The following is a 20,000-nucleotide window of genomic DNA, read 5'->3' as shown; positions in this document are numbered from 1 at the left end:
AGCTCCTGAAATATCCTTTTCAAGGTGCTTCATGTCGATAGAAGGCAGTCCAATAGTCCCAAAATATTTGGTAAATATTTTACTCAATTTCAGATTTGGGTCATCAATTTCATTAAGACCTTGAAGGATCACGATCATTCCTAAATCATTAGTGCTCCTCAGTATTCTCACCCCTTCCGCTGGTGGTGCTGTTCCTGGGTGTGGTTCCGTTGCCCCGCCCCCTGTAGGGGACCTGCAGGGTGGTGTCCAGGCTCCTGAAGCCCTCCCTCAAGGAGTGGTGCCTGTAGTGCTCCACCAGGTCCTAAACATGTTGAAATTATTTAAATAACGCTGTTATAACACTGTAGACGCACAAGCCTTAGTCAGTACATAATAATAATTGACAGCTTATATACCTATAACGATAATTTATGCTATGCATAGAATCACACCGTGTATATTCATCACACCGTGTATATTCTCTTTATTTTTTATATATTTGGTTATTTCTGTTTTGTATTTTTGACAATCTCTGTAAAACAAAATTGTATTTGTTTTTATGGTAATTGTCTGTAAATAAATGTGCCAATCCAAAAGGATTGGCGCATTTATTTATATAAATTAATATAAACTATTGATCAAAGCTCAGTGCACTTATATTACGGGAAACTCAGCATTTTCTCTTCCGCCTTCTTAATTTAAATCTGTATTTGAAAAGATAAAACTGAAGTATGAGAGTATGGTGACCTTGTCCTTTCAGACTTCGTAGAGCTCGTCAACATAAAGACATGGGGGTAGTAGGTAGCAGTAATATTGTGGGAGACTATAATTAAGAAGCCCTCACCAGGACGGACTTGAAGAGCCGGCTCTCTGCGATGTAGAAGCTTCCGTCCCTGGTCAGGATCTTAATGTGCTTGACCTCATCATTGAACCTGTGCGGGATGAATAAGATATGGCCGTCTGATCAACTATACATGGCGCTCCGTCTACACTGTCGCTTTGGAGGAACGTCAAAACATCCAGCCTGACAGGAGCCGTGCTGAGACAGGACACTGCTCCAGACTGAGACACCACACCCAATTTAGCCAGCTCAAATAGTACATAAAGTTGTAATTTAAACAAAAAATAATAATAACTTGTCCACATTTCATGAACATAAGCTAGAGTTTAAAGCAGGGATTCCCAAAGTGGTTGCATATATATATATTTCTGAATTTTTCGAGGAAAAACATAAACAATAAAATGAAAATGAAATTGTAATAACAATAATACATTGTTAATTAATAAATAATAATAAATACACATATTTAAATATTATATATCAATGCATAAACATTTGCTTTTAAATATAAATATATATGTTCGAATAGGGCAGATATTCATGGAATAAGATGTTTACACACAAACAACATTCCCAAATGTTCTTGTAAATGCAATAAAAACCACACCCATCTAATCCTGAGCGCAGCTTGCACAAACATCATTAACATTTTATTTAAATTTAAATTATTTTATTTTTTCATAATTAATTCACAGTCAATTGTTAGGGGCCTTGTTATTCATGCCAAATTCAGGTCAGATTACCAGACTTTTACAGAAGGCTCTTTTAGAAATCTGAGTGTAAACATGGAAAGCAGTATGATTTTGATGGGCTGCCTATATAGAGCCAATTGAGACGGCGAGCACGTTGTTCCGCATTCGTGATGTGGAAAAGAAACACCATTGGAGCCTCATCGTAAATCTCTTGATTCACTGTATAATGGATGAGTGAGGGAAGAGAAAAATGTGTCTGTGTTGCAAATTCCCCAACACATTATGGATATACATATATACGGTGTGTGTGTGTGTGTGTGTGTGTGTGTGTGTGTGTATATAAATATATACAGTATACATATATATATATATATATATATATATATATATATTAGGGATGGCTCGATACCACTTTTTCATGTGCCGATACCGATAACACAACCTTGAGTATCTGTTAAGAACAATTTTGTCTGGGTGGACTTTGTTTAACCTAGCCATCTAAAAAACATCATGCTCAAACGTTGAAACAAATATTCTACTCCCCTAATGGAAGAAATACGTAGCCCACAACATGGCTCAGTTATGCGACGTCAGGGTCCCTATCTCCTCATCCGGCTCCTGCTCTCCCGGGACCTGAAACTCATACGTCTCTGTGGACGGGAACACAGGAGGTGTGAGACCTGCCTCTTCCACTGCTGACCGGCCACACAGACACTTGGTCTGTCGATCAGTTAGACAAGTTTAATGTAGGAATTCAATTTAAATGCTTTATCTTTGTCACAAATATCAACAATATGTTTTAATATTTGTTGATGATTATAGGCATAATCATAAATATGAGCAAAAAGTATCATTTATAGTACCCAAAATTATGTATTCTTCTGCATGCAAACATCCCTTAAAACACTGTGACTTTTTATTATTTTTGTCTTTTATATATTTTTGAATTTCTTTATTTATCTATGCTCTTTCCTTTTTATTTATTTTATGTGTAAGGAACTTGGAATTGCCTCTCTCTCTCTCTGTCTCTCTCTCTCTCTCTCTCTGAGTGGATGGGGGCGGGAGCGAGCGGCTCGTGTGGTCGCGTGTCGCGGCATCTACTGAGCGAGTGACTTTCAAACTTTTTTAAAAACATTTCCTTTAATGTTTAGAATTTATTTCGGTGGCGGGTATTGTTCTTTTGTTTTTTTTATTCGTTGTGGTGTGTAGATCCGGCGGGCGGGGGATGCTGGTTTGTGTGAATCTGCATGATGTCGGTCTTCACCAGGTTGGGAGCGCGGCGTTAAGATCTACACAGATGCACTGTGTGTTCTGACACCTTTCTATCATAGCAACATTAACTTTTTCACCAATTTGTGCTGCAGTAGCTCTTCTGTGGGATCGAACCAGACGGGCTGGACTTCACTCCCCACGTGCATCGATGAGTCCACGGACGCCCGTGATCCTGTCGCTGGTTCACCGGTTGTCCTTCCTTGGACCATTTTTGGTAGGTACTAACCACTGCATACCGGAAACACCCCACAAGACCTGTCGTTTTGGAGATGCTCTGACCCAGTCGTCTAACCATCACGATTTGTTGTTCTGACACCTTTCTATCATAGCAGCATTAACTTTTTCAGCAGTTTGTGCTGCAGTAGCTCTTCTGTGGGATCAGACCAGATGAGCTCGACTTCACTCCGCACGAGCATCAATGAGCCTTAGGGGCCCAATGACCCTGTCACTGGTATTTCCTTGGACCACTTTTGGTAGATATTAACCACTGCATACCGGGAACACCCCACAAGACCTGCCGTTTTGAAGATGGACATCACAATTTGGACCTTGTCAAAGTGGCTCAGATCCTATCGTTGCCCATTTTTCCTGCTTCCAACACGTCATCTTCAACAACTGACTGTTCACTTGCTGCTTCATATATACACTATGTATATATATATATATGTGAATTTCTATATCTACATTATGGATGTGTGTCCAGAGAAACACCCTATCACATGTTGAGACAGCTGAGGAGTGGATTTGGGGGGAGGCTGAGACCTCCTCTCCCTCCCCCAGGTTAAATTGTCATTTGATTCCAGCGCAGTGCATTGGCTAGCATCGACTTGGAGCCCGTTCTCCGTGTTCAGCTCCGTTATCTCGTGCTGATAAGCATCTTAAGCCGTCGGACGGGCAATTACGATCGAGGCATCGCGAGAAAAAAAAAAAAAAAAAAAAAAAAAAAACAGCAGCAGAAGATCAAAGTGACCGGACGAGGGGGCGAAGCGAGCGAGCGGGGAGGCCCCCACGGGCCCCCGTAATGACACGGAGCTGAAACGGCCCTGAATGGAACGGAACGGCCTAATTATCTCCATATAGATAGCATTAGCACGTTAGCGCCTTCACTGGGGTTTTAATCTCTCGGGGCACTGACGCCATGACACCACGCAGACAAGTCTTTTCATTGGAGATAGCAAGAAAAGTGTGGCAACCTTTGATGTAAAACCTGAAATACACATTTATGGCTTAAACAGACGGTCGCTTTGCTTTGCTTTGCTTTTTTTTGGGGGGGGGGGCCTTTTTTGTCGGAGGCACTTGACTCGCAGATAAAAAGCCTCATTAACTGAGGCCGTTTCATCTGCGATCCCGGAGTTTAGCTTCGCTTTGCTGCTACGCTGCTATTGAATTACATTTCTTAAAAACCCAACGCCTGCAGAAACCACCGCCTGCACGCCGGTCTGGGGAGGGAGGGAGAGAGAGAGAGACGGGGCATGCAGTGGAGATCGAGAGAGTGAAAGAGAGAAAGAACGAGAGAGCAGAGATAGACAGACATCTCCAGATAAACACTGTAGATAGTAGGCAGACAGGCAGATAGACAGATAAATAGATAGATAGATAGATAGATAGATAGATAGATAGATAGATAGATAGATAGATAGATAGATAGATAGATAGATAGATAGATAGATAGACAAATAGACAAATAGACACTGTAGATAGTAGGCAGACAGGCAGATAGGCAGATAGACAGATAGATAGATAGACGAATAGACACTGTAGATACAGACAGGCAGACAGACAGACAGACAGTTTGACAGACAGACAGACAGACAGACAGACAGACAGACAGACATATGATCGATAGATAATACAGACAGACAGTCAGACATCTAGATGGATAGGTAGACAGATAGACAGATGGACAGACAGATATCACCTACTTGATACTGATGGCGTACTTGCTGCACTCCTTGCTCCGGTGTCGAACCAGGAAGGTGCTGTTCTGTCGCTCCATCAGCTCCACCTCCGCCTGCTGTCTCTCCATCGGGCCGGCGAACCTGACCACCAGATCGATCAATCAATCACCAGGACAGGGGGAAAATCAATACGATCAATAACCAGCAGGGCGAAGAAAGACTGGCGCGGATATCGTTATCAATCTATGGTAATTGGTTTCTCTGCGGCTTACCAGAGCTGGCCGGAGTAATCGACAGGTTTCGGAACCTGGAGCGGAGAGAGGGGGAAGAAAAAAAAAGTGGTGAGTGAGAGTGGTTATTTTATGTCCCTAATGGAGTCGACAGCGGCAGGGGAGCGGGTCGTTTGTGTTAATGTGATATTCTATCCACACCTAATGGTTTAAACCAGGGCCTCCGTGGCCGAGAAAATGATTAGAGAGGAGCGAGGGATGGGATAATAACATCAACAGGGAAAAAGAAGAGAGGAACGAAGAGGTAGAATAGATAGATCCTCACGCATGGGCACGGCCGGACGGCGTCGCTCGGGAAGAAGCCGGTCCTGCTCGTCGCCGGAACTTTGCCCTGAAACAGCGAATTGATTGTTAATCACATATTTGTCTTGATGGATGGATGGATGGATGGATGGATGGATGGATGGATGGATGGATAGATAGATAGATAGATAGATAGATAGATAGATAGATAGATAGATAGATAGATAGATAGATAGATAGATAGATAGATAGATAGATAGATAGATAGATAGATAGATTGGATTAAAGCGGTACTGCTGTATATAACTTTTGATATTTGGGATTTGGCGCCCCCACAGTTTCCTGAGTCCAATTGCACTTTTACACCCCAGTCGTAAAACTCGGTCCGGTGTCGGAAAATGATTTATTTTACCGGCCAAATTTGAACCTTATCGGTCACGTTTCAATAACAGTCTACGTTACAAACGTAAATATAATGTACACCTAGGTTAACAGCGCTTCTTGCTGGTTCCCGGCACTGCTGGCCCGTCTCGTCCGTGCCATCGGGGAGGTGAAGCAGCTGCGTTTTGTATGAGCATTATTACTGGACATTTTAACCGGCAAGTTTTTAATTTATTGTTTTTATTTTGTTTTGTATTTTTTTAATACATTTTACCAGGCAAAAAAACAAAACGTAATTACAGCAGCCAAACATCAAACATGTGACATGTGCCGTAAAGCGCAACGCACTTGTTCCGTGGTTTAGTACTTGAACACTGAAGTTACACAGTGCAAGAACAGGTGTCCGGGGGTGCGGGTGAGAATGAAAGAGGTGCCATTCTCCATATGGAGCGTGGATGATCAGGTCTGGACATTGTCCGGAGTTGCCCTATGACTTTTTTGCTCCAAATATATGCATATACTCCATATATTTGGACATATCCGCAATATATTATCTTCTTCTTTTTTATCCTCGTATGTTATGGTGGTAAATGACCCTTCCTCCCTCTTCAGGTGAGCTTGTCGCTATCATGCGCCAGTCGCATGATAGCGACATCATCAACACGCGACACGCGGTGTGAATTCACCGGACAATCACCTGCTCCGTTCACACATACCGCTCCGTCGTCGTAATGTCCAGTCCAACCGATTCGGACATTTGCGTTCACACATACAGCTCCTGAGAACGTGTGAACGCATCAACAGAAACCTTCTGACAACTCTGACAAGAAGATGTTGGAGACTCCACTGTAAAAGATTCCTCCAAAAACCATGCTTGTCATTCATTGTCAGAAGGCTCTTGTTCCCTCTTGTGGCGTATGTATGTATGTATGTATGTATGTATGTATGTATGTATGTATGTATGTATGTATGTATGTATGTATGTATGTATGTATGTATGTATGTATGTATGTATGTATGTATGTATGTATGTATACATGTATGTATAGAATTGTAGTTCAAAGACTTGCAATTCACACATTTTAGCATATATTTTCGTTGAATTATCCAGACATTAAATTGAAAGATATTACATACAGTTTGTATATCGGTTGGTCAAATTCCACGGTTACGCTGGAAATGGCGTTTTAAAATCTTGTTCCTTGTGTCCTTCTTAACTTTGAAATGTAACAAATCGCTTGTTAATCGCGTCATTTGTCTGGGAGAGCGCGCGCGCGCACACACGCGCACACGCGCACACGCGCACACGCGCACACACGCACACACACACACACACACACACACACACACACACACACACACACACACACACACACACACACACACACACACACACACTTAAACGCTCCCAGACTTGTTTCAATAAATCCAGAGCAATTAAAGACACAACAAGCAATTAATCTTATTTACCGCTTCAGTTAATTATGGTTCACACACTCGGCAGCAGTTGAGATTTTACACTGGTTTGACGCTAAATAGGATCAATTTCAGGAGTTCATGTAAAATAAATAATAATGATTAATAATAAAATAAATAATATCTTGGGTGTGATAAAATCAAAAAAATGTCAAAATATTAGAAGGTAAATAATTCACAAATTGGTGTTTTGGAATGTCTGAGATCCACTTTTTTAGGTGTCCAGTTTCTATCCAATAGCTGTTTCCTCGTTGTTGAATATATTCTGAATACCGTATTCATTTATGTTATATGTCATATATGTTATTGAATAATACATCATTCTACTATTCTAGTCCCTGTATGGAATTTGGGGTCTATTTGAGCGACCACTGAGTCAATCCGAGAGCCCGACACTCTGCTTCCTGCTCTGTTTGCACGCTTTTATTATTTTTTTGCCCCCCCCCCCGCACTTGTTCTCTTCTCTTTATTACTGAATGAAATGCGTTTTGGGAGTGTGGAAAATCCCTGGCAGTAACTCGATTGGAAAGCGAATCCTCACCCGTCTCGACCATTCACTCCACGTAATAAATAACATTTCATCATTTTTTTTTTGTTTATTTTTTTTTTTGCGCGCAACCCTCCCCTCCTGTCTATTTGTTATGCCTTTCGATGAGCGTGTGATAAAAGATTAAAACTTATTACTCTGTCGGCGTAAACAGGCAGCAGCCCAAAAGGATCAAATGAAATTAGGGTGATTGATTGTATTGTTCTGCCGTTGGGTAATTGCATTCTGAGTAACGGGGGGATATGAAGTCTCAGTGCAATGTAATGCCATCCTCTGGATGGTGAAGATGAAGATGAAAATGAAGGAGCCTTATTACCATGTCGTTATGTATCTCAATAAAATAAGCCCTCGCACCTTTTGAATTATACCCCCCCTATTTATATTACTGTATATATAAATACATATATGAGGTTAAATTGCAGGGGATGAAGGCTGGCCGTTACAGCTCACTCTCTGGTCACTATAGTCGAGCACTTCGCAGTGGTGGAAAGTAACTAAATATAAGTTACTTTGTTTGTGTACATAAGTCACATTTACTAGTACCTGTACTGTGTGTATTCACTTCATGAGATTTTCAACTTTTATTCCTCTACATTTCTAAGCGAATATCAATACGTTATACTACATTCCTACAGTGATTTTACTTTTAATACTTTAAGTACATTTCAGAGCAAGTAGTTACTTTGTCTGAATGTGAACCTACTGATACTGAGGTTTATTGTTTATTTTTTTAGGTTTATTGTACACTGCCATTTTTTTCTATCCTTTGGGACAATGCTTTGGTTTATTGTATATTGCATTTTTTTAAGGTGACACCACAATTGCAGTGAAGCATCTATCTATCTATTAGGCTTGGGCAATTGGATGATTATCGCCAACGGGTGACTGGTACATCGGATTAGAAAATATTTTTTTGTAAATGTATTATAGATCAAAAATGGAAATCTCCCATATACATAAGTATTCAGACCCTTAATTCAGTACTTTGTAGACACCCATTTGGCAGCAATTACAGCTTCGACTCTTCTTGGGTAAGTCTCTACAAGCTTTGCACACCTGGATTTGGAAAGTTAATCCCATTCTTCCTGGCAGATCCTCTCAAACTCCGTAGGATTGGATGGGAAGCGTCTGTGAACTGCCATCCTCAGGCCTCTCCACAGATGTTCTATGGGGTTTAAGTCTGGGCTTTGGCCGGGCCACTCAAGGACAGGCAGAGACTCGTCCCGAGGCCACTCTAGCGTCGTCTTGGCTGTATTCCTTCGGATCGTTGTGGTGTGATAGTCTGAGGTTGTGCGCCCTCTGGAGCTGGTTTTCTTCACGGACGACTCTGTATTTGGCTGCATTCATCATTCCCTCAATTCTGACCGGTCTCTCTCTCTCTCTCTCTCTCTCTCTCTCTCTCTCTCTCTCTCTCTCTCTCCTGCCGCTGAGAGGCACCCCCATAGCATGATGTAGCCGCCACCACCAGGCTTCACCGTAGGGGATGGTAGCCAGGTGATGGAGCAGTGCCTGGTGTTCTCCAGACATAGTGCTTGGAGTTCTGCCCAAAGAGTTCAATTTTTGTCTCATTAGACCAGAGAATCTCTTTCCTCACGCTATCAGAGTCCTTTAAATGCAGTTTGGCAAACTCCAAGCGGGTGTCATGTGCGTTTTACTGAAGAGTGGCTTCCGTCTAGCCACTCCACCATAAACGCCTGATTGATGGAGTGCTGCTGAGAGGGTGGTCCTTCCGGCAGGTTCAGCCATCTCTGCAGAGGACTTCTCTTAGAGTGACTGTTGGGTTCTCGGTCCCGTCCCTGACCAAGGCTCTTCTTGCCCAGTTACTCAGTTTGGCTAACTATGAGAAGAGTGCCGGTGGTTCCACACTTCTCCCGTTTCACAATTATTGAGGCCAGGGTGCTCCTGGGAACACTCAAAGCTTTAGAAATGGTTTTATACTCGTTGCCCCGATCGATGCCTCGCCACAACTTTATCGTGTTGGTCTACAGTGAGTTCCTTCAATTTGTTACAAGGGGATTCAAATCGAGGTCTAGACAAATAATAAGGATAATTTAAGCAAACAGGATGCACCTGACCACAATTTGGAGTGCCGCAGCAAAGGATCTGAATACTGAATACTGAATACTACTGAGAGATTTCGAAAAACATTTTTTCACTTTGTCAGTACGGGTAATTGATGGGCAAGAATGGCAGTTTTATCCATTTAAAATTACATCTTCAACACAATAAAGTGTGCAAAAAGTGAAGGGGCCCGAATACTTTCTGAAGCCAGTGTATCTATCTATCTATCTATCCTAAATACTTTTACCGAACTAGAAATGTCAATGTGGTGCTTTCACTAGAGTAATTCAGTGTCAGGGTATTTGAATTTTTAATTAAATAACACATCCGAGTATTAACTAATGGCAGGACACATATTCTCAGCAGTGTTGTTTGGCAGATTTTGGAGCAGCACCATCAGGGAGGACGTAGACGCTTTAGTGCCATCGTACCAAAAGGAGTGAGAAATGAAATGGATAGGGAGGGTTCCCCCCCGCAACACCTCTGGATTAATCGAGTTTTGATTGCTTCAAAAACAGATAACGTGGTGACAGTGCAGCACACGTGACCGCTCTCCTCCAGCATGAAAAGCGTCCCGAGACCAAAGTGCGAGTGGTTTTATTGTCTGGCCGAGCCACTTAATGAATCAATGGAAGCGGCTAATTGGTGAGATCATGTAATGGAGGCTCGCTGGGTTGAACCTGGAGGAGAGGAAGCCCACACATCATCCATCATGGGTGGAGGTTAAGTGGGATTTGAGCTGAAACATGAGTTATATCTCAAATTAACAATGACTTTTATCATAATGTAATTATGAGATATTTGTATCTTTTCTCTAGAAATCTAAAAAAAAATAGGAATAACAACAACCTCTGCATTAAAATGGACAAAACAAAACCTCCCTCAGTCGTTCAGTGGTCCATAGAACCCATTCCATTTACTTGGGATGGGTTCCAATTACTTCCAATTGCAATTAAATGATTCTGCAATTAATAATTTGTATGGGCGAACAGGGCAATCGGGCCGTTTGAGAGGCTGATGTGCTCTTTGGCCACGCCCCCTAGAGAGCCACTTGGTGAAATAGAATTGACTGAATTTGTTTGAGCTTTTCCAGGGAAATTAGCAACATTCAGTTCAAGTTCAAGGTCTTTTACAGCTAAAAATAAAATCACATGCCACTGCATGCTGTCATTATTCTCCATACCTCACTCTTCATCCACCGATGATACAATGCCAGGCTGTACACCTCACCACGGCTGTGAGGTATATGCCCTTATTTGGAGTTCCAACATTCCAGGTGGTGACGTATATAAGCCCTTTTTAGGAATCGGTTCGAATGGAACAAGAACCAACATTTTCAGGGTGACTGCTAACTTTAGCCTGTCATGACCTGGCGCGTTCCTTCACCACCAAGTCCCAGATGTTTGAAGGACGGAGGAGGAAGAGGAGTGGCGTGCCACCCACCTGCCACCAGGCGCTGTGCAGATCGGCGCACATCAGCTCGATGACGTCTCCGGTGTGAACGCTCAGCGGGGGGCCACTCTGGGGGTACGGGACGCCGCTGTAGTCTCTGATCACCAGCATCCTGGGTAAACCTGGAAGACAGCGATCAGCACTGCCATTTGCATTTCAACCTCTCAAGGGGGCGTCAGCTCCGAATCCGGAGCAAACTTGGGAGTCACGGTTCACAATGTAGATCGGCGGCGACAATAGATGTGACAATACAGAGAGAGAAAAAGAAAGATGTGACAGATGTCGAGACCTTATGTCGCAGATATTATGCTCCAACGGGGAGGAAGGAAGTTTAGCCGCAGAACAACGCATTACATAATCATGATCGTATTTGTTCGTCGGGGGTAAGAGGGACGGGGGAGTGGGGTGGGGGAGAAGCTAGTCAATCCTGGCAATCTATGGCCCAGCTCAGAGAAATTAATGCTCCATTCCTCCGCTCCCCTTCCTCTCCAGAACCTTCACCATTCCCTTTAGCTTTAGTATTTTCCTTAAAATGATATGTATATATATATATATATATATATATATACATACAGGAAGCACCGTGCATAATGGAGGCACTCCCTCAGTCTCCTAAATCCTTTGGCTTGAGATTCATAACTCCCCCTAGAACAATAAAACTCCGCTGCTTGTCACTAATCTCCGTCCTGTTGAACTTTTTCTGTGCCACGCATCTCCAATCTCTCCTCGGCATTTAGCCGACTAACTCAGCCACAGGCGTCCGGCGGAGGATAAGACTGAACATGGCTGCCAACAAAGACGACACGGCCACTTTGTCTCCCTGGATGCACAAATCACCGCACCCCGCTCCTCCTGCCCCGTCCCTCCCCGGTCCCTCCCCCGTCCTTGCTTTCCAGACGTATATATCTCTCCCTCTAAGCCTCGGCAAAGCGGCCCCGGGAAACTATTAGTGATGACGACTGGAATATTACACGTCCCCGTCTTTAATAAGGACAATAAGCGCGACCATCCCTCCTCATAAAGTCTTCTTCTTACCAAAATTGATTTCTAAAAATACTGCGAGGGTCGCTCCGAGGTACACGGAGGAGCGAGAGAGCGTGACGGAGACATTTTAAACACCGCTCCGGGCTGCTCGAGGGGTTTTCTCTGCTTTGGGTTGAAGGAAAAGCTGAGGTTTTTTCTATCCTTGAGCCGTGGTTTTCCAACAGCGGGAGTCAACGGGAGTCAACCTCGTCGTCGACGAAAACGATCACGATTGCCCCGTCAGCTGAGGATATTCCCTCAATATAGACCAATGGATAGATTGATTGAAAATGAAGTGATAAATAAAGTGTTATCTTATCTTAATAGTTTGGGAATGTTGGATTTGATAACTGGACGGTGGGTGATGGGTTCATTTTATCTCAAAGGGATCACTTCTATCCTTCCAATCTCAAGTTTAAAACCTGAAGCTTCTTTTATTCAGAATGATTTGGGGCTGTTTTTGGAATTCTGTGTGCCCTGAAGAGGACCCTGAAGGAGTGGCGCGGTCGGACACACTGACCTGGGTCTGTCTGCCTCTGTGCCGTGGAGCTTCTCTGTGGGTGGAGAGAGAGAGAGAGGGAGAGATTATTTTGAATTTATATTTATATTTTTGCAACTTGCACATGCATGTTAATTTAAAGGGAAACCAACAAAGATGTGTCGTGGGAAAAAAAATGTTCAAAATGTAATAAAAAGGAACTCATCATAAATTAGGATTCAAACAGTTGAGATAGAGGGAGAGAGAGAGAGAAAACTAAAAAAGGTTTATCAATAATCTACTGAATAGAATGAAAATGTCTGATGTACCAGAAAAAAAAGAGAACAAATTAAAAATAAAAATAATATGGAAATAAGAAATAGATGAAATATATATAAAAAAAAGAAATAATCAGTGGTGATGGAGATATGGCGGAGGGAGAGAATAGAAGAGGGAGAGAGGTGCAGAAGTCATTCACACCTCCACGGCCGCGTCAGTCTGCCCTTTGCACTCACAGGAGCAACTGTGAAAGTGCATTTACTGAAAGTGCCTCATGCTTCAGACCCTTCAAAACAAATGAACTACAGAAAAAAGTGCAATCCAATGTGGTTCGGGAACAGATTGAATCCAATGTTGTCACAGCTGTATTGGTTCTGTACCGATTATAATTCTATATCTACGGTATTTAGGAAGTCAAAAAGTTCACAATCCTTCTAAACTTGTCGATCAGAGACTCACATTATAACTCTATACATAATATAACTTTCAGTCCTCTGCTGTGATTATGTGCGACTATATTTTGAAAAAGTGACGTCCAGACTTAGAAAATGGAAAAAATGAATCTTTAATCTCTAGTATTTTAAATATAACGTCGCCAAAATCTAGGGAAAGATAAATTCATTCTGCCCGCTGCACATTTTAGAAAAATGTCAAGGACTGAGTGATGAGTGGGAGGGGCTCATTTTAAAGCGGGTGTGCTTTTCGCAGTCCCCGCCCAGCCAATGCGGGGCGGCCGGCGGGGGTCTGCGGCAGAGCGGCTGGGTTACAATGCTAATGCTATAATTCCAGCAGCTCCAGGGGGTTCTTACCTGGGGCCTGGCGGCGGCAGGATCTGCAACCAGACGGAAGACAGAGCGAGCGGTGAGCAGAATTCCATATCAGCTCCATGACACACAACCTCAAGCTGTCGACCTCCACGGACCCTCGCCACCCGCCGGAATGCACAAAGAGCTCCGGGTAAAAAAAAAAAAAGCCAGGGCCTGTCACCGCCCGGATCTGGCCGTCCGCCCCGTCAGGGAGGGCGACGTACCTGAACTACAGCCCCGCATAGTTTACGCAAAACGAGAGCTGGCTACAAGGCTGGGGACGCACAGCCACCTGGTCATCGTCAAAAAATAACCCCCAACAGGATGATCGGGGTCCTGTATCACTCTGGAGGGGTGATTGATAAATATAATATAAACTTGATGAATATAATATTAAATAATATAATATATTATTTATATAACATAAAATAATATAATATAATACACTGAGACAGTATTTTGATTTGAAATGATTTTATGACTACTATGCATGGTTGAAGAGATTTTCGCAAAGAAACGTGGTGCACAAACACCACAGCAACGTGGCAAACTATTCGTCCTACAAAAAAAAAATTGTTGCCCCGCATATCACAAACCTATTACACCGTCATAATGCCATAGCGTGTCGGCGGCGTGAAGCGAGGGTGGTGGAGCCGGACGGAGAGCACGGTTTCCCGTGACAACTGCCCTTCTTAACAGATCAGCGGCCATTATTTCCAAATGAATGACCGCTGATCGCCGCCATCGGCCGTCCCCAACGGAGCACCCCATCGAGCCGTGCCGATTTGCCGAATAGTCGGGGACGTGGCGTAACTATTTTATTTAGAGCAATTGAGAAAAGATAAAGAGACCTAGAAAGCGATATCTGGGACGTAGGCTACAATAACAAATTAGCAAATCAATAGACACAAACGGGAACGTGAAATATTATATATATTGTTGTCGGGAAACAAGGTTTGTTAGAGAGTCCTCTTTGTTTGGAGGACATTGATTATAAATAGTACAACTCTATAACTACATGCGTACTTTGAAGTACTTGAACCAACAATAAAGTATAAACAAACACCACAGGTCCCACATACTGTACATCCAGCAGTACTCTAAGTCCTGTTTGTTAGAAACTAAGTTTGTTAGAAACAGCCTTGTGCTTTCAAGACATTTGGTCAAAAAGCAACCCAAATAAGCCAAAATTCCCGTGCACTAATGGAGGATAATATTGACAAAGGACGGTTATTTTGGGAGGCCTCTTGTCTCACCTGCTCTGGGGCAGATTCCCAGGCGCCCCAGGCATTCTTTGTGTGCCCCGAGGCCGCACTTGAGACACAGATAACCTTGGTTGAAGATTCCCCTGGAGACACAAGGAGACAATTCATCTCAAATTTATCAATTTAGCGTTGACATTTCTTCTTCACTATTATTATTATCATTGTTTTCCCCAGTTGACCCCTCCCGCCTCCCCGCCAGTCCTAAGCATCTTTATTTTTGTAATGTATTTTTAAGGTTTTTTTTTTTAAATCAAAATATCAACATCGACCGCTGCATATTGATTTCCTATTTTTATTACTCTTTAAAATGGGTAAAATCGTATTCCATTGTAGCGCGCTACCTCTCTCTCTCTCTCTCTCTCTCTCTCTCTCTCTCTCTCTCTCTCTCTCTCTCTCTCTCTCTCTCTCTCTCTCTCTACCCGCTCTCTCTCGCCCCTCCTCTCCGTGCACACTCTGAATCAAAACACGATCACGGGCGGGATGTTTGGGTTGGGCATCGAAACCCGCTACCACTACGACACCGGTTCCTATGCCATTGATATCTACCGGACCGAATCCCAAGGCAGACCGCGGCGCCTCGTTCCGGTGCCACGCCCGAGCTGCCGATTGAAATACCCGCCCTCGGGTCGCGCCCAAAGCGTTACGGCTCGGAGCGTGTCGCCTAAAATCCTCTGTGCCAGGCGCCGCCGCTTTCCTCTCCCGTGCGCCTCGAGCCGAAGAGCAGCGGCGCCCGTCGGCGTCACACTATGGTCGCTCAGCCAGTCAGGTAAAAGGGGGCGGGGTCGTGCAAAGTTTTCACTGCAGATAATGATCCGGCTCACGCAAACTGTCAGTTATTTGTTAACCTGCAACAGGTGAAAAGTATATTTAAAGTAATGAAGGACAAATGGGGTTAGTTCATAAAAAAAAAAAAAAAAAAAAAAATCTAAATAATTGGATTCCATTTTATTTGACTCAATTTCCTGATTGGACGAAACAAAAAAAGATTTTTGTTTTCCCTCCCTTAAGTTCAATGACCTCCTGACAAATTATTGAGGCTAAATATGACACGTCCAGACGACGTGTGTTGCCGTCGGCTCTCTTCAGGACCGCCGTGCTCCATACCCACCAACTATAGCTCTGATGATACAACAGTGGCAGTACTTACTGGCTGTTCATCCCATAGTCTGTCCTTTTTTCTTTTTTAAATTATGGTGATAATAGGCAGATCAATACTATATATACAATTAAGGAGGGCAAATTTTTATGTTTAAAAAAAAAACTAGTTCAAAACTATTTTGGATAGTAAATGTATTGCTTACCCCTGCAAAAATCAGATAATATACCCTCTTTGAATGCATGTATAGTCCACATCCATACTCCAATCCTTACGTGATTTAGTGGCTTTTGGAGGCCTACGGTTACTGGTTACCATTATAATTTTTTATTTCCTACTTTATACATTTGCACAGCCTTTGCCCTTTTCACCATTTCACTGCACCAATGTCACTGCGGTTTTCCTTTGAGACGTATTTATTTGTCAGTCCCAATACACCCTGTATTCACAAGTAGAATGAGTATACCATGACACAAATCCTATTTCAGGGGTCGGCTGTGAGCCGAAAGGAAATACATTTCCGAAGTGGAGAAAAAAAGTTGTAAATCCACTGCGCCTGCTGCAGAGTCTCACCTGAGCAGGAGGTGACAGAAGTTGCAGGAGGTTATCCTCTCGAAGGTGTGCATCCTGAACTGGTGTGAGTTACTGTTGGCCTCCTCCGGACGGATATTAGATCTGAGGAGAGAGAGAGAGGGGCAATGCTTAAAATGTTCCATTTGAGGTAACCTTCACTCATTTTCATATACAGTATATACTGTATATATATATGTATTTTGACTGGAACCTTTACATTTTTCTGTTTTGGATTTTATGTTTTACTTTTTTGTTCAAGTCTTTCTCTGTCTTTTAGTGTGATACAAGTCTTTCTCAGTATTTTAGTTTCATACATCATAAATCTATGTTTCCCATGCCAATAAAGCCATTTTGAATTGAATTGAATTCAGATCGAGATGGAGAGAGAAAGAGAGAGAGAGAGAGAGAGAGAGAGAGAGAGAGCAAGAGTGTGTGTGTGTGTGTGTGTGGGGGGGGGTGCGCAGACCTAGTTTAAAAAGGACCAAACAGCATTAACAGTACACCGGGATCATGAGGGCACATCATGTCCTCAAATTGTGAAGGGTCTTTTAATGCCGCTTCTAAGCATGTGTAAGTCATTCTAATTATTAATTATTGATTTCATATGCATCTTCCTCGACTTGCGGTAAAATATAAATTCATTTTTGCTGTTTTAAACCTACATAATCACAATTAATCTTGTTTTTAAAGGTTTTTCGAGATGAATCTATAAGCCACCTAAACAAGAATCTGTGTGTGTGTGGGGCGGGGGGGGTTTGGTGGATAATTAGCCGAATCTTTCTTCAAAATCCAGATAAAAATCACAACTGTAATTTCCTTTGTGCTCATTCTTTAATGTTCATTGTGGGGGGGGGGGTCACCAGCGACAGAGTGCATCAACAAATGTCCTGACAGGTCAAACAAAAAAAATAAATTAATAATAATAATAAACACCCCCACGCCCCCTGCAGCTCCTACCTCATCAGTCGCTGCTCCGTGAATGATTACGAGGGGGTGGGGGAGGAATTTACCCCCAAAAATTACAAATCTTGTAGCAATCACGGAGGGAGGGTTTGGGAATGTTGTTTACACAGCAGCTGGTTTCTGACAACATGGCTTCCAGAAGGACGATCAGCGAGTCACCCAACTGGTGATTACTGGCTCGACACTACCTCACACGGTATGTTTTCCATAGCATTTTATGTCAAAGCTCTTCGTCAGTTTTAACTGCGTTGGGTTTATTGTTCAAAGAAACGACAAAGCTGTACGATCAGAATGAAAGATGAGTTCCCTTGGAATTTGGTTATTTATGATGTAAGGGATAATGTGCAGCCAGACGGTTATTAACAACAAAATAACCCCCGACTTGTTTCACTCTGAGGGGAGTTATTTTGCTGTAATGACCGGCTGGCTGCACATTATCCCACTTATTAACGTATCAAATAAAATAATAGATTGCGAAACAATATTGACATATTGAAATCAATATTAAATATTGATAAGATAAAGAAGATAAGATAATTACAGTGTATATATATATATACAGTATATATATACACACACATATATATATTGATATAATATTGATATAATTATAAGGGCAAAAAATAATACAAATATAGCTGCAGGCAGTAATAAAACGGGGTCCAGCTTATTTGTATTAGGTACGTATTACAGTTTTTTGTTTTATGTGAAATGCATCACAATTTACCATACGTACAAACATCAAACATCGTGGGGTTGATATTTAGATATTTCAACACAACTTAACATTACATTACTTAATTTATTTAGAAAGTTCAGTCAAGTTTTTTCCTTGGATTACATTTTCAGTAAGTCAGGTTTCCATGAAATACGAAAAATGTTGTGGTATTTCTGTGAGGAATTACCATTGCATGGCTTCTATTTTTCAGACGCCTCGCTGGATCTTGAACGTATCACTCAGTTGCACATTTCTGTGTTTTCGACACGGGGTCAAAGTTGTTTGGTTTTTCAATAACATCTGCTTCGTATGTGGATTGATTCGAATGAAAATTAAACCACAAGATCCTTGTGAAACACTGGTTTAACGACACCTCAACGGTATTCGTGGGGTCTGGCAAAGTCTGTCTTCCAGATAGTTTTATCCGGGCTGGACATTTCGGCATGAAATGCATTGGCCTGTGTCTGTAATATCAATCTACATTTGGTCGATTTTTCGCAAATATCTGCTAAGTATGTGGATCGATTTGGATGAAACGAGGTGTTTGTGACAACGCGACAATGCAGCTCTACGGGCTCAACCTCTAAAAATACAAATGGCTCTCCAAAAAAGCATCGACTTAGAAAAAACAATTGAGACATAAAATGGAAAAATGAAGAGAGAAACCTTTAGTGTCTCTGCAAATTTCAGTTGTATATGTGTTTATGATAGTTATATTTTATATATATATACAGCATATACCCATATATACTAGGGGTGGGGGAAAAAATACATATAGTATCGCGATATTTTGCATGGCGATATTGTATCAATACACGGACGCCAAGTATCTAAAAACAATCTACTAACTAACTAACTAAACTAAAACCGCTAATTCGTATTTGCAATTTATACAATAAAATAATATCTTATTGTATTAATTGCAAATACGAATTTGAGTTTTTAGTACTACAATAATAAAATCAATTAAATTAAATCAATAAAACCGCTTGTTCTAGGAAATGGTTTGTGTTTCCAATGCAGTCAGGTGAGAATACTGTGATACTGTGATATGTTGCGATATAATATCAATGTCTAATAATATATCGCAACATGTGACCGTATCGTACCGCAATACTTGGTGCATTGCAAAGGATAAAGAATCGTGATATTATCGTATCAGGACCCGAGTATCGCGATAGCATCGTATTGTGAGGCGATTCCCACCCCTAAATGTGTACCCGTATATACCCGTATGTACCCTTATGTACCCACATGGCCATGTCAAACTGCTCCAGCCACTTCTTCTTCAGCTCCTTGGTCTTGAAGAAGAGCTCGAAGCCGGCCTGGCCCTGCTGGTGCGTCAGGAAGAAGCCGTAGCACCACTGAGGGGGAAAGAACAGCAAATGAACATCTGTGATTTATCACGGAGAGCAAAGGGGGAAAAAACGTATTGCAAGTACACAGTTGGATTTAAGTAAAAGACTAGAAATCAAGATTAGATAAAGAATCTACAGCGTGAGAGCACAGCGGTCGGGGACATTTGGATGTAAAAAGTATAAATCACTTAAATAGGCAAACACAACCTTTATGATTTATCACAGAGAGCAAAGAAAAATAAATATTGCTAAAACAAATTTTGGATTATAAGAACAAAAATTCGAGTAGGAAAGAAATGTTCGAAATGA

At 42.1% G+C, this 20,000-nt stretch overlaps 1 protein-coding gene across 1 annotated transcript in view; it reads right to left on the bottom strand.

Annotated features, from left to right (window-relative positions):
* The window catches only part of LOC307238629 (guanine nucleotide exchange factor VAV3-like), a 53,711-nt gene that overhangs the window by 5,452 nt on the left and 28,259 nt on the right, over window positions 1-20,000 (bottom strand). Inside the window, exons 15-25 of the mRNA XM_080011697.1 lie at window positions 19,588-19,697; window positions 16,653-16,754; window positions 14,975-15,066; window positions 13,722-13,744; window positions 12,676-12,709; window positions 11,124-11,254; window positions 5,238-5,303; window positions 4,955-4,989; window positions 4,707-4,823; window positions 824-911; window positions 172-301 (exon numbers count right to left, since the gene is read on the bottom strand). Coding sequence (XP_079867823.1) covers window positions 172-301; window positions 824-911; window positions 4,707-4,823; window positions 4,955-4,989; window positions 5,238-5,303; window positions 11,124-11,254; window positions 12,676-12,709; window positions 13,722-13,744; window positions 14,975-15,066; window positions 16,653-16,754; window positions 19,588-19,697 — 928 coding nt within the window. The remainder of the gene's footprint in view (window positions 1-171; window positions 302-823; window positions 912-4,706; window positions 4,824-4,954; window positions 4,990-5,237; window positions 5,304-11,123; window positions 11,255-12,675; window positions 12,710-13,721; window positions 13,745-14,974; window positions 15,067-16,652; window positions 16,755-19,587; window positions 19,698-20,000) is intronic.

The sequence above is a fragment of the Zeus faber genome (assembly GCF_960531495.2).
Source record: "Zeus faber genome assembly, chromosome: 12".
NCBI lineage: Eukaryota > Metazoa > Chordata > Actinopteri > Zeiformes > Zeidae > Zeus > Zeus faber.
This window is presented reverse-complemented; position numbering and strand designations above follow the sequence as displayed.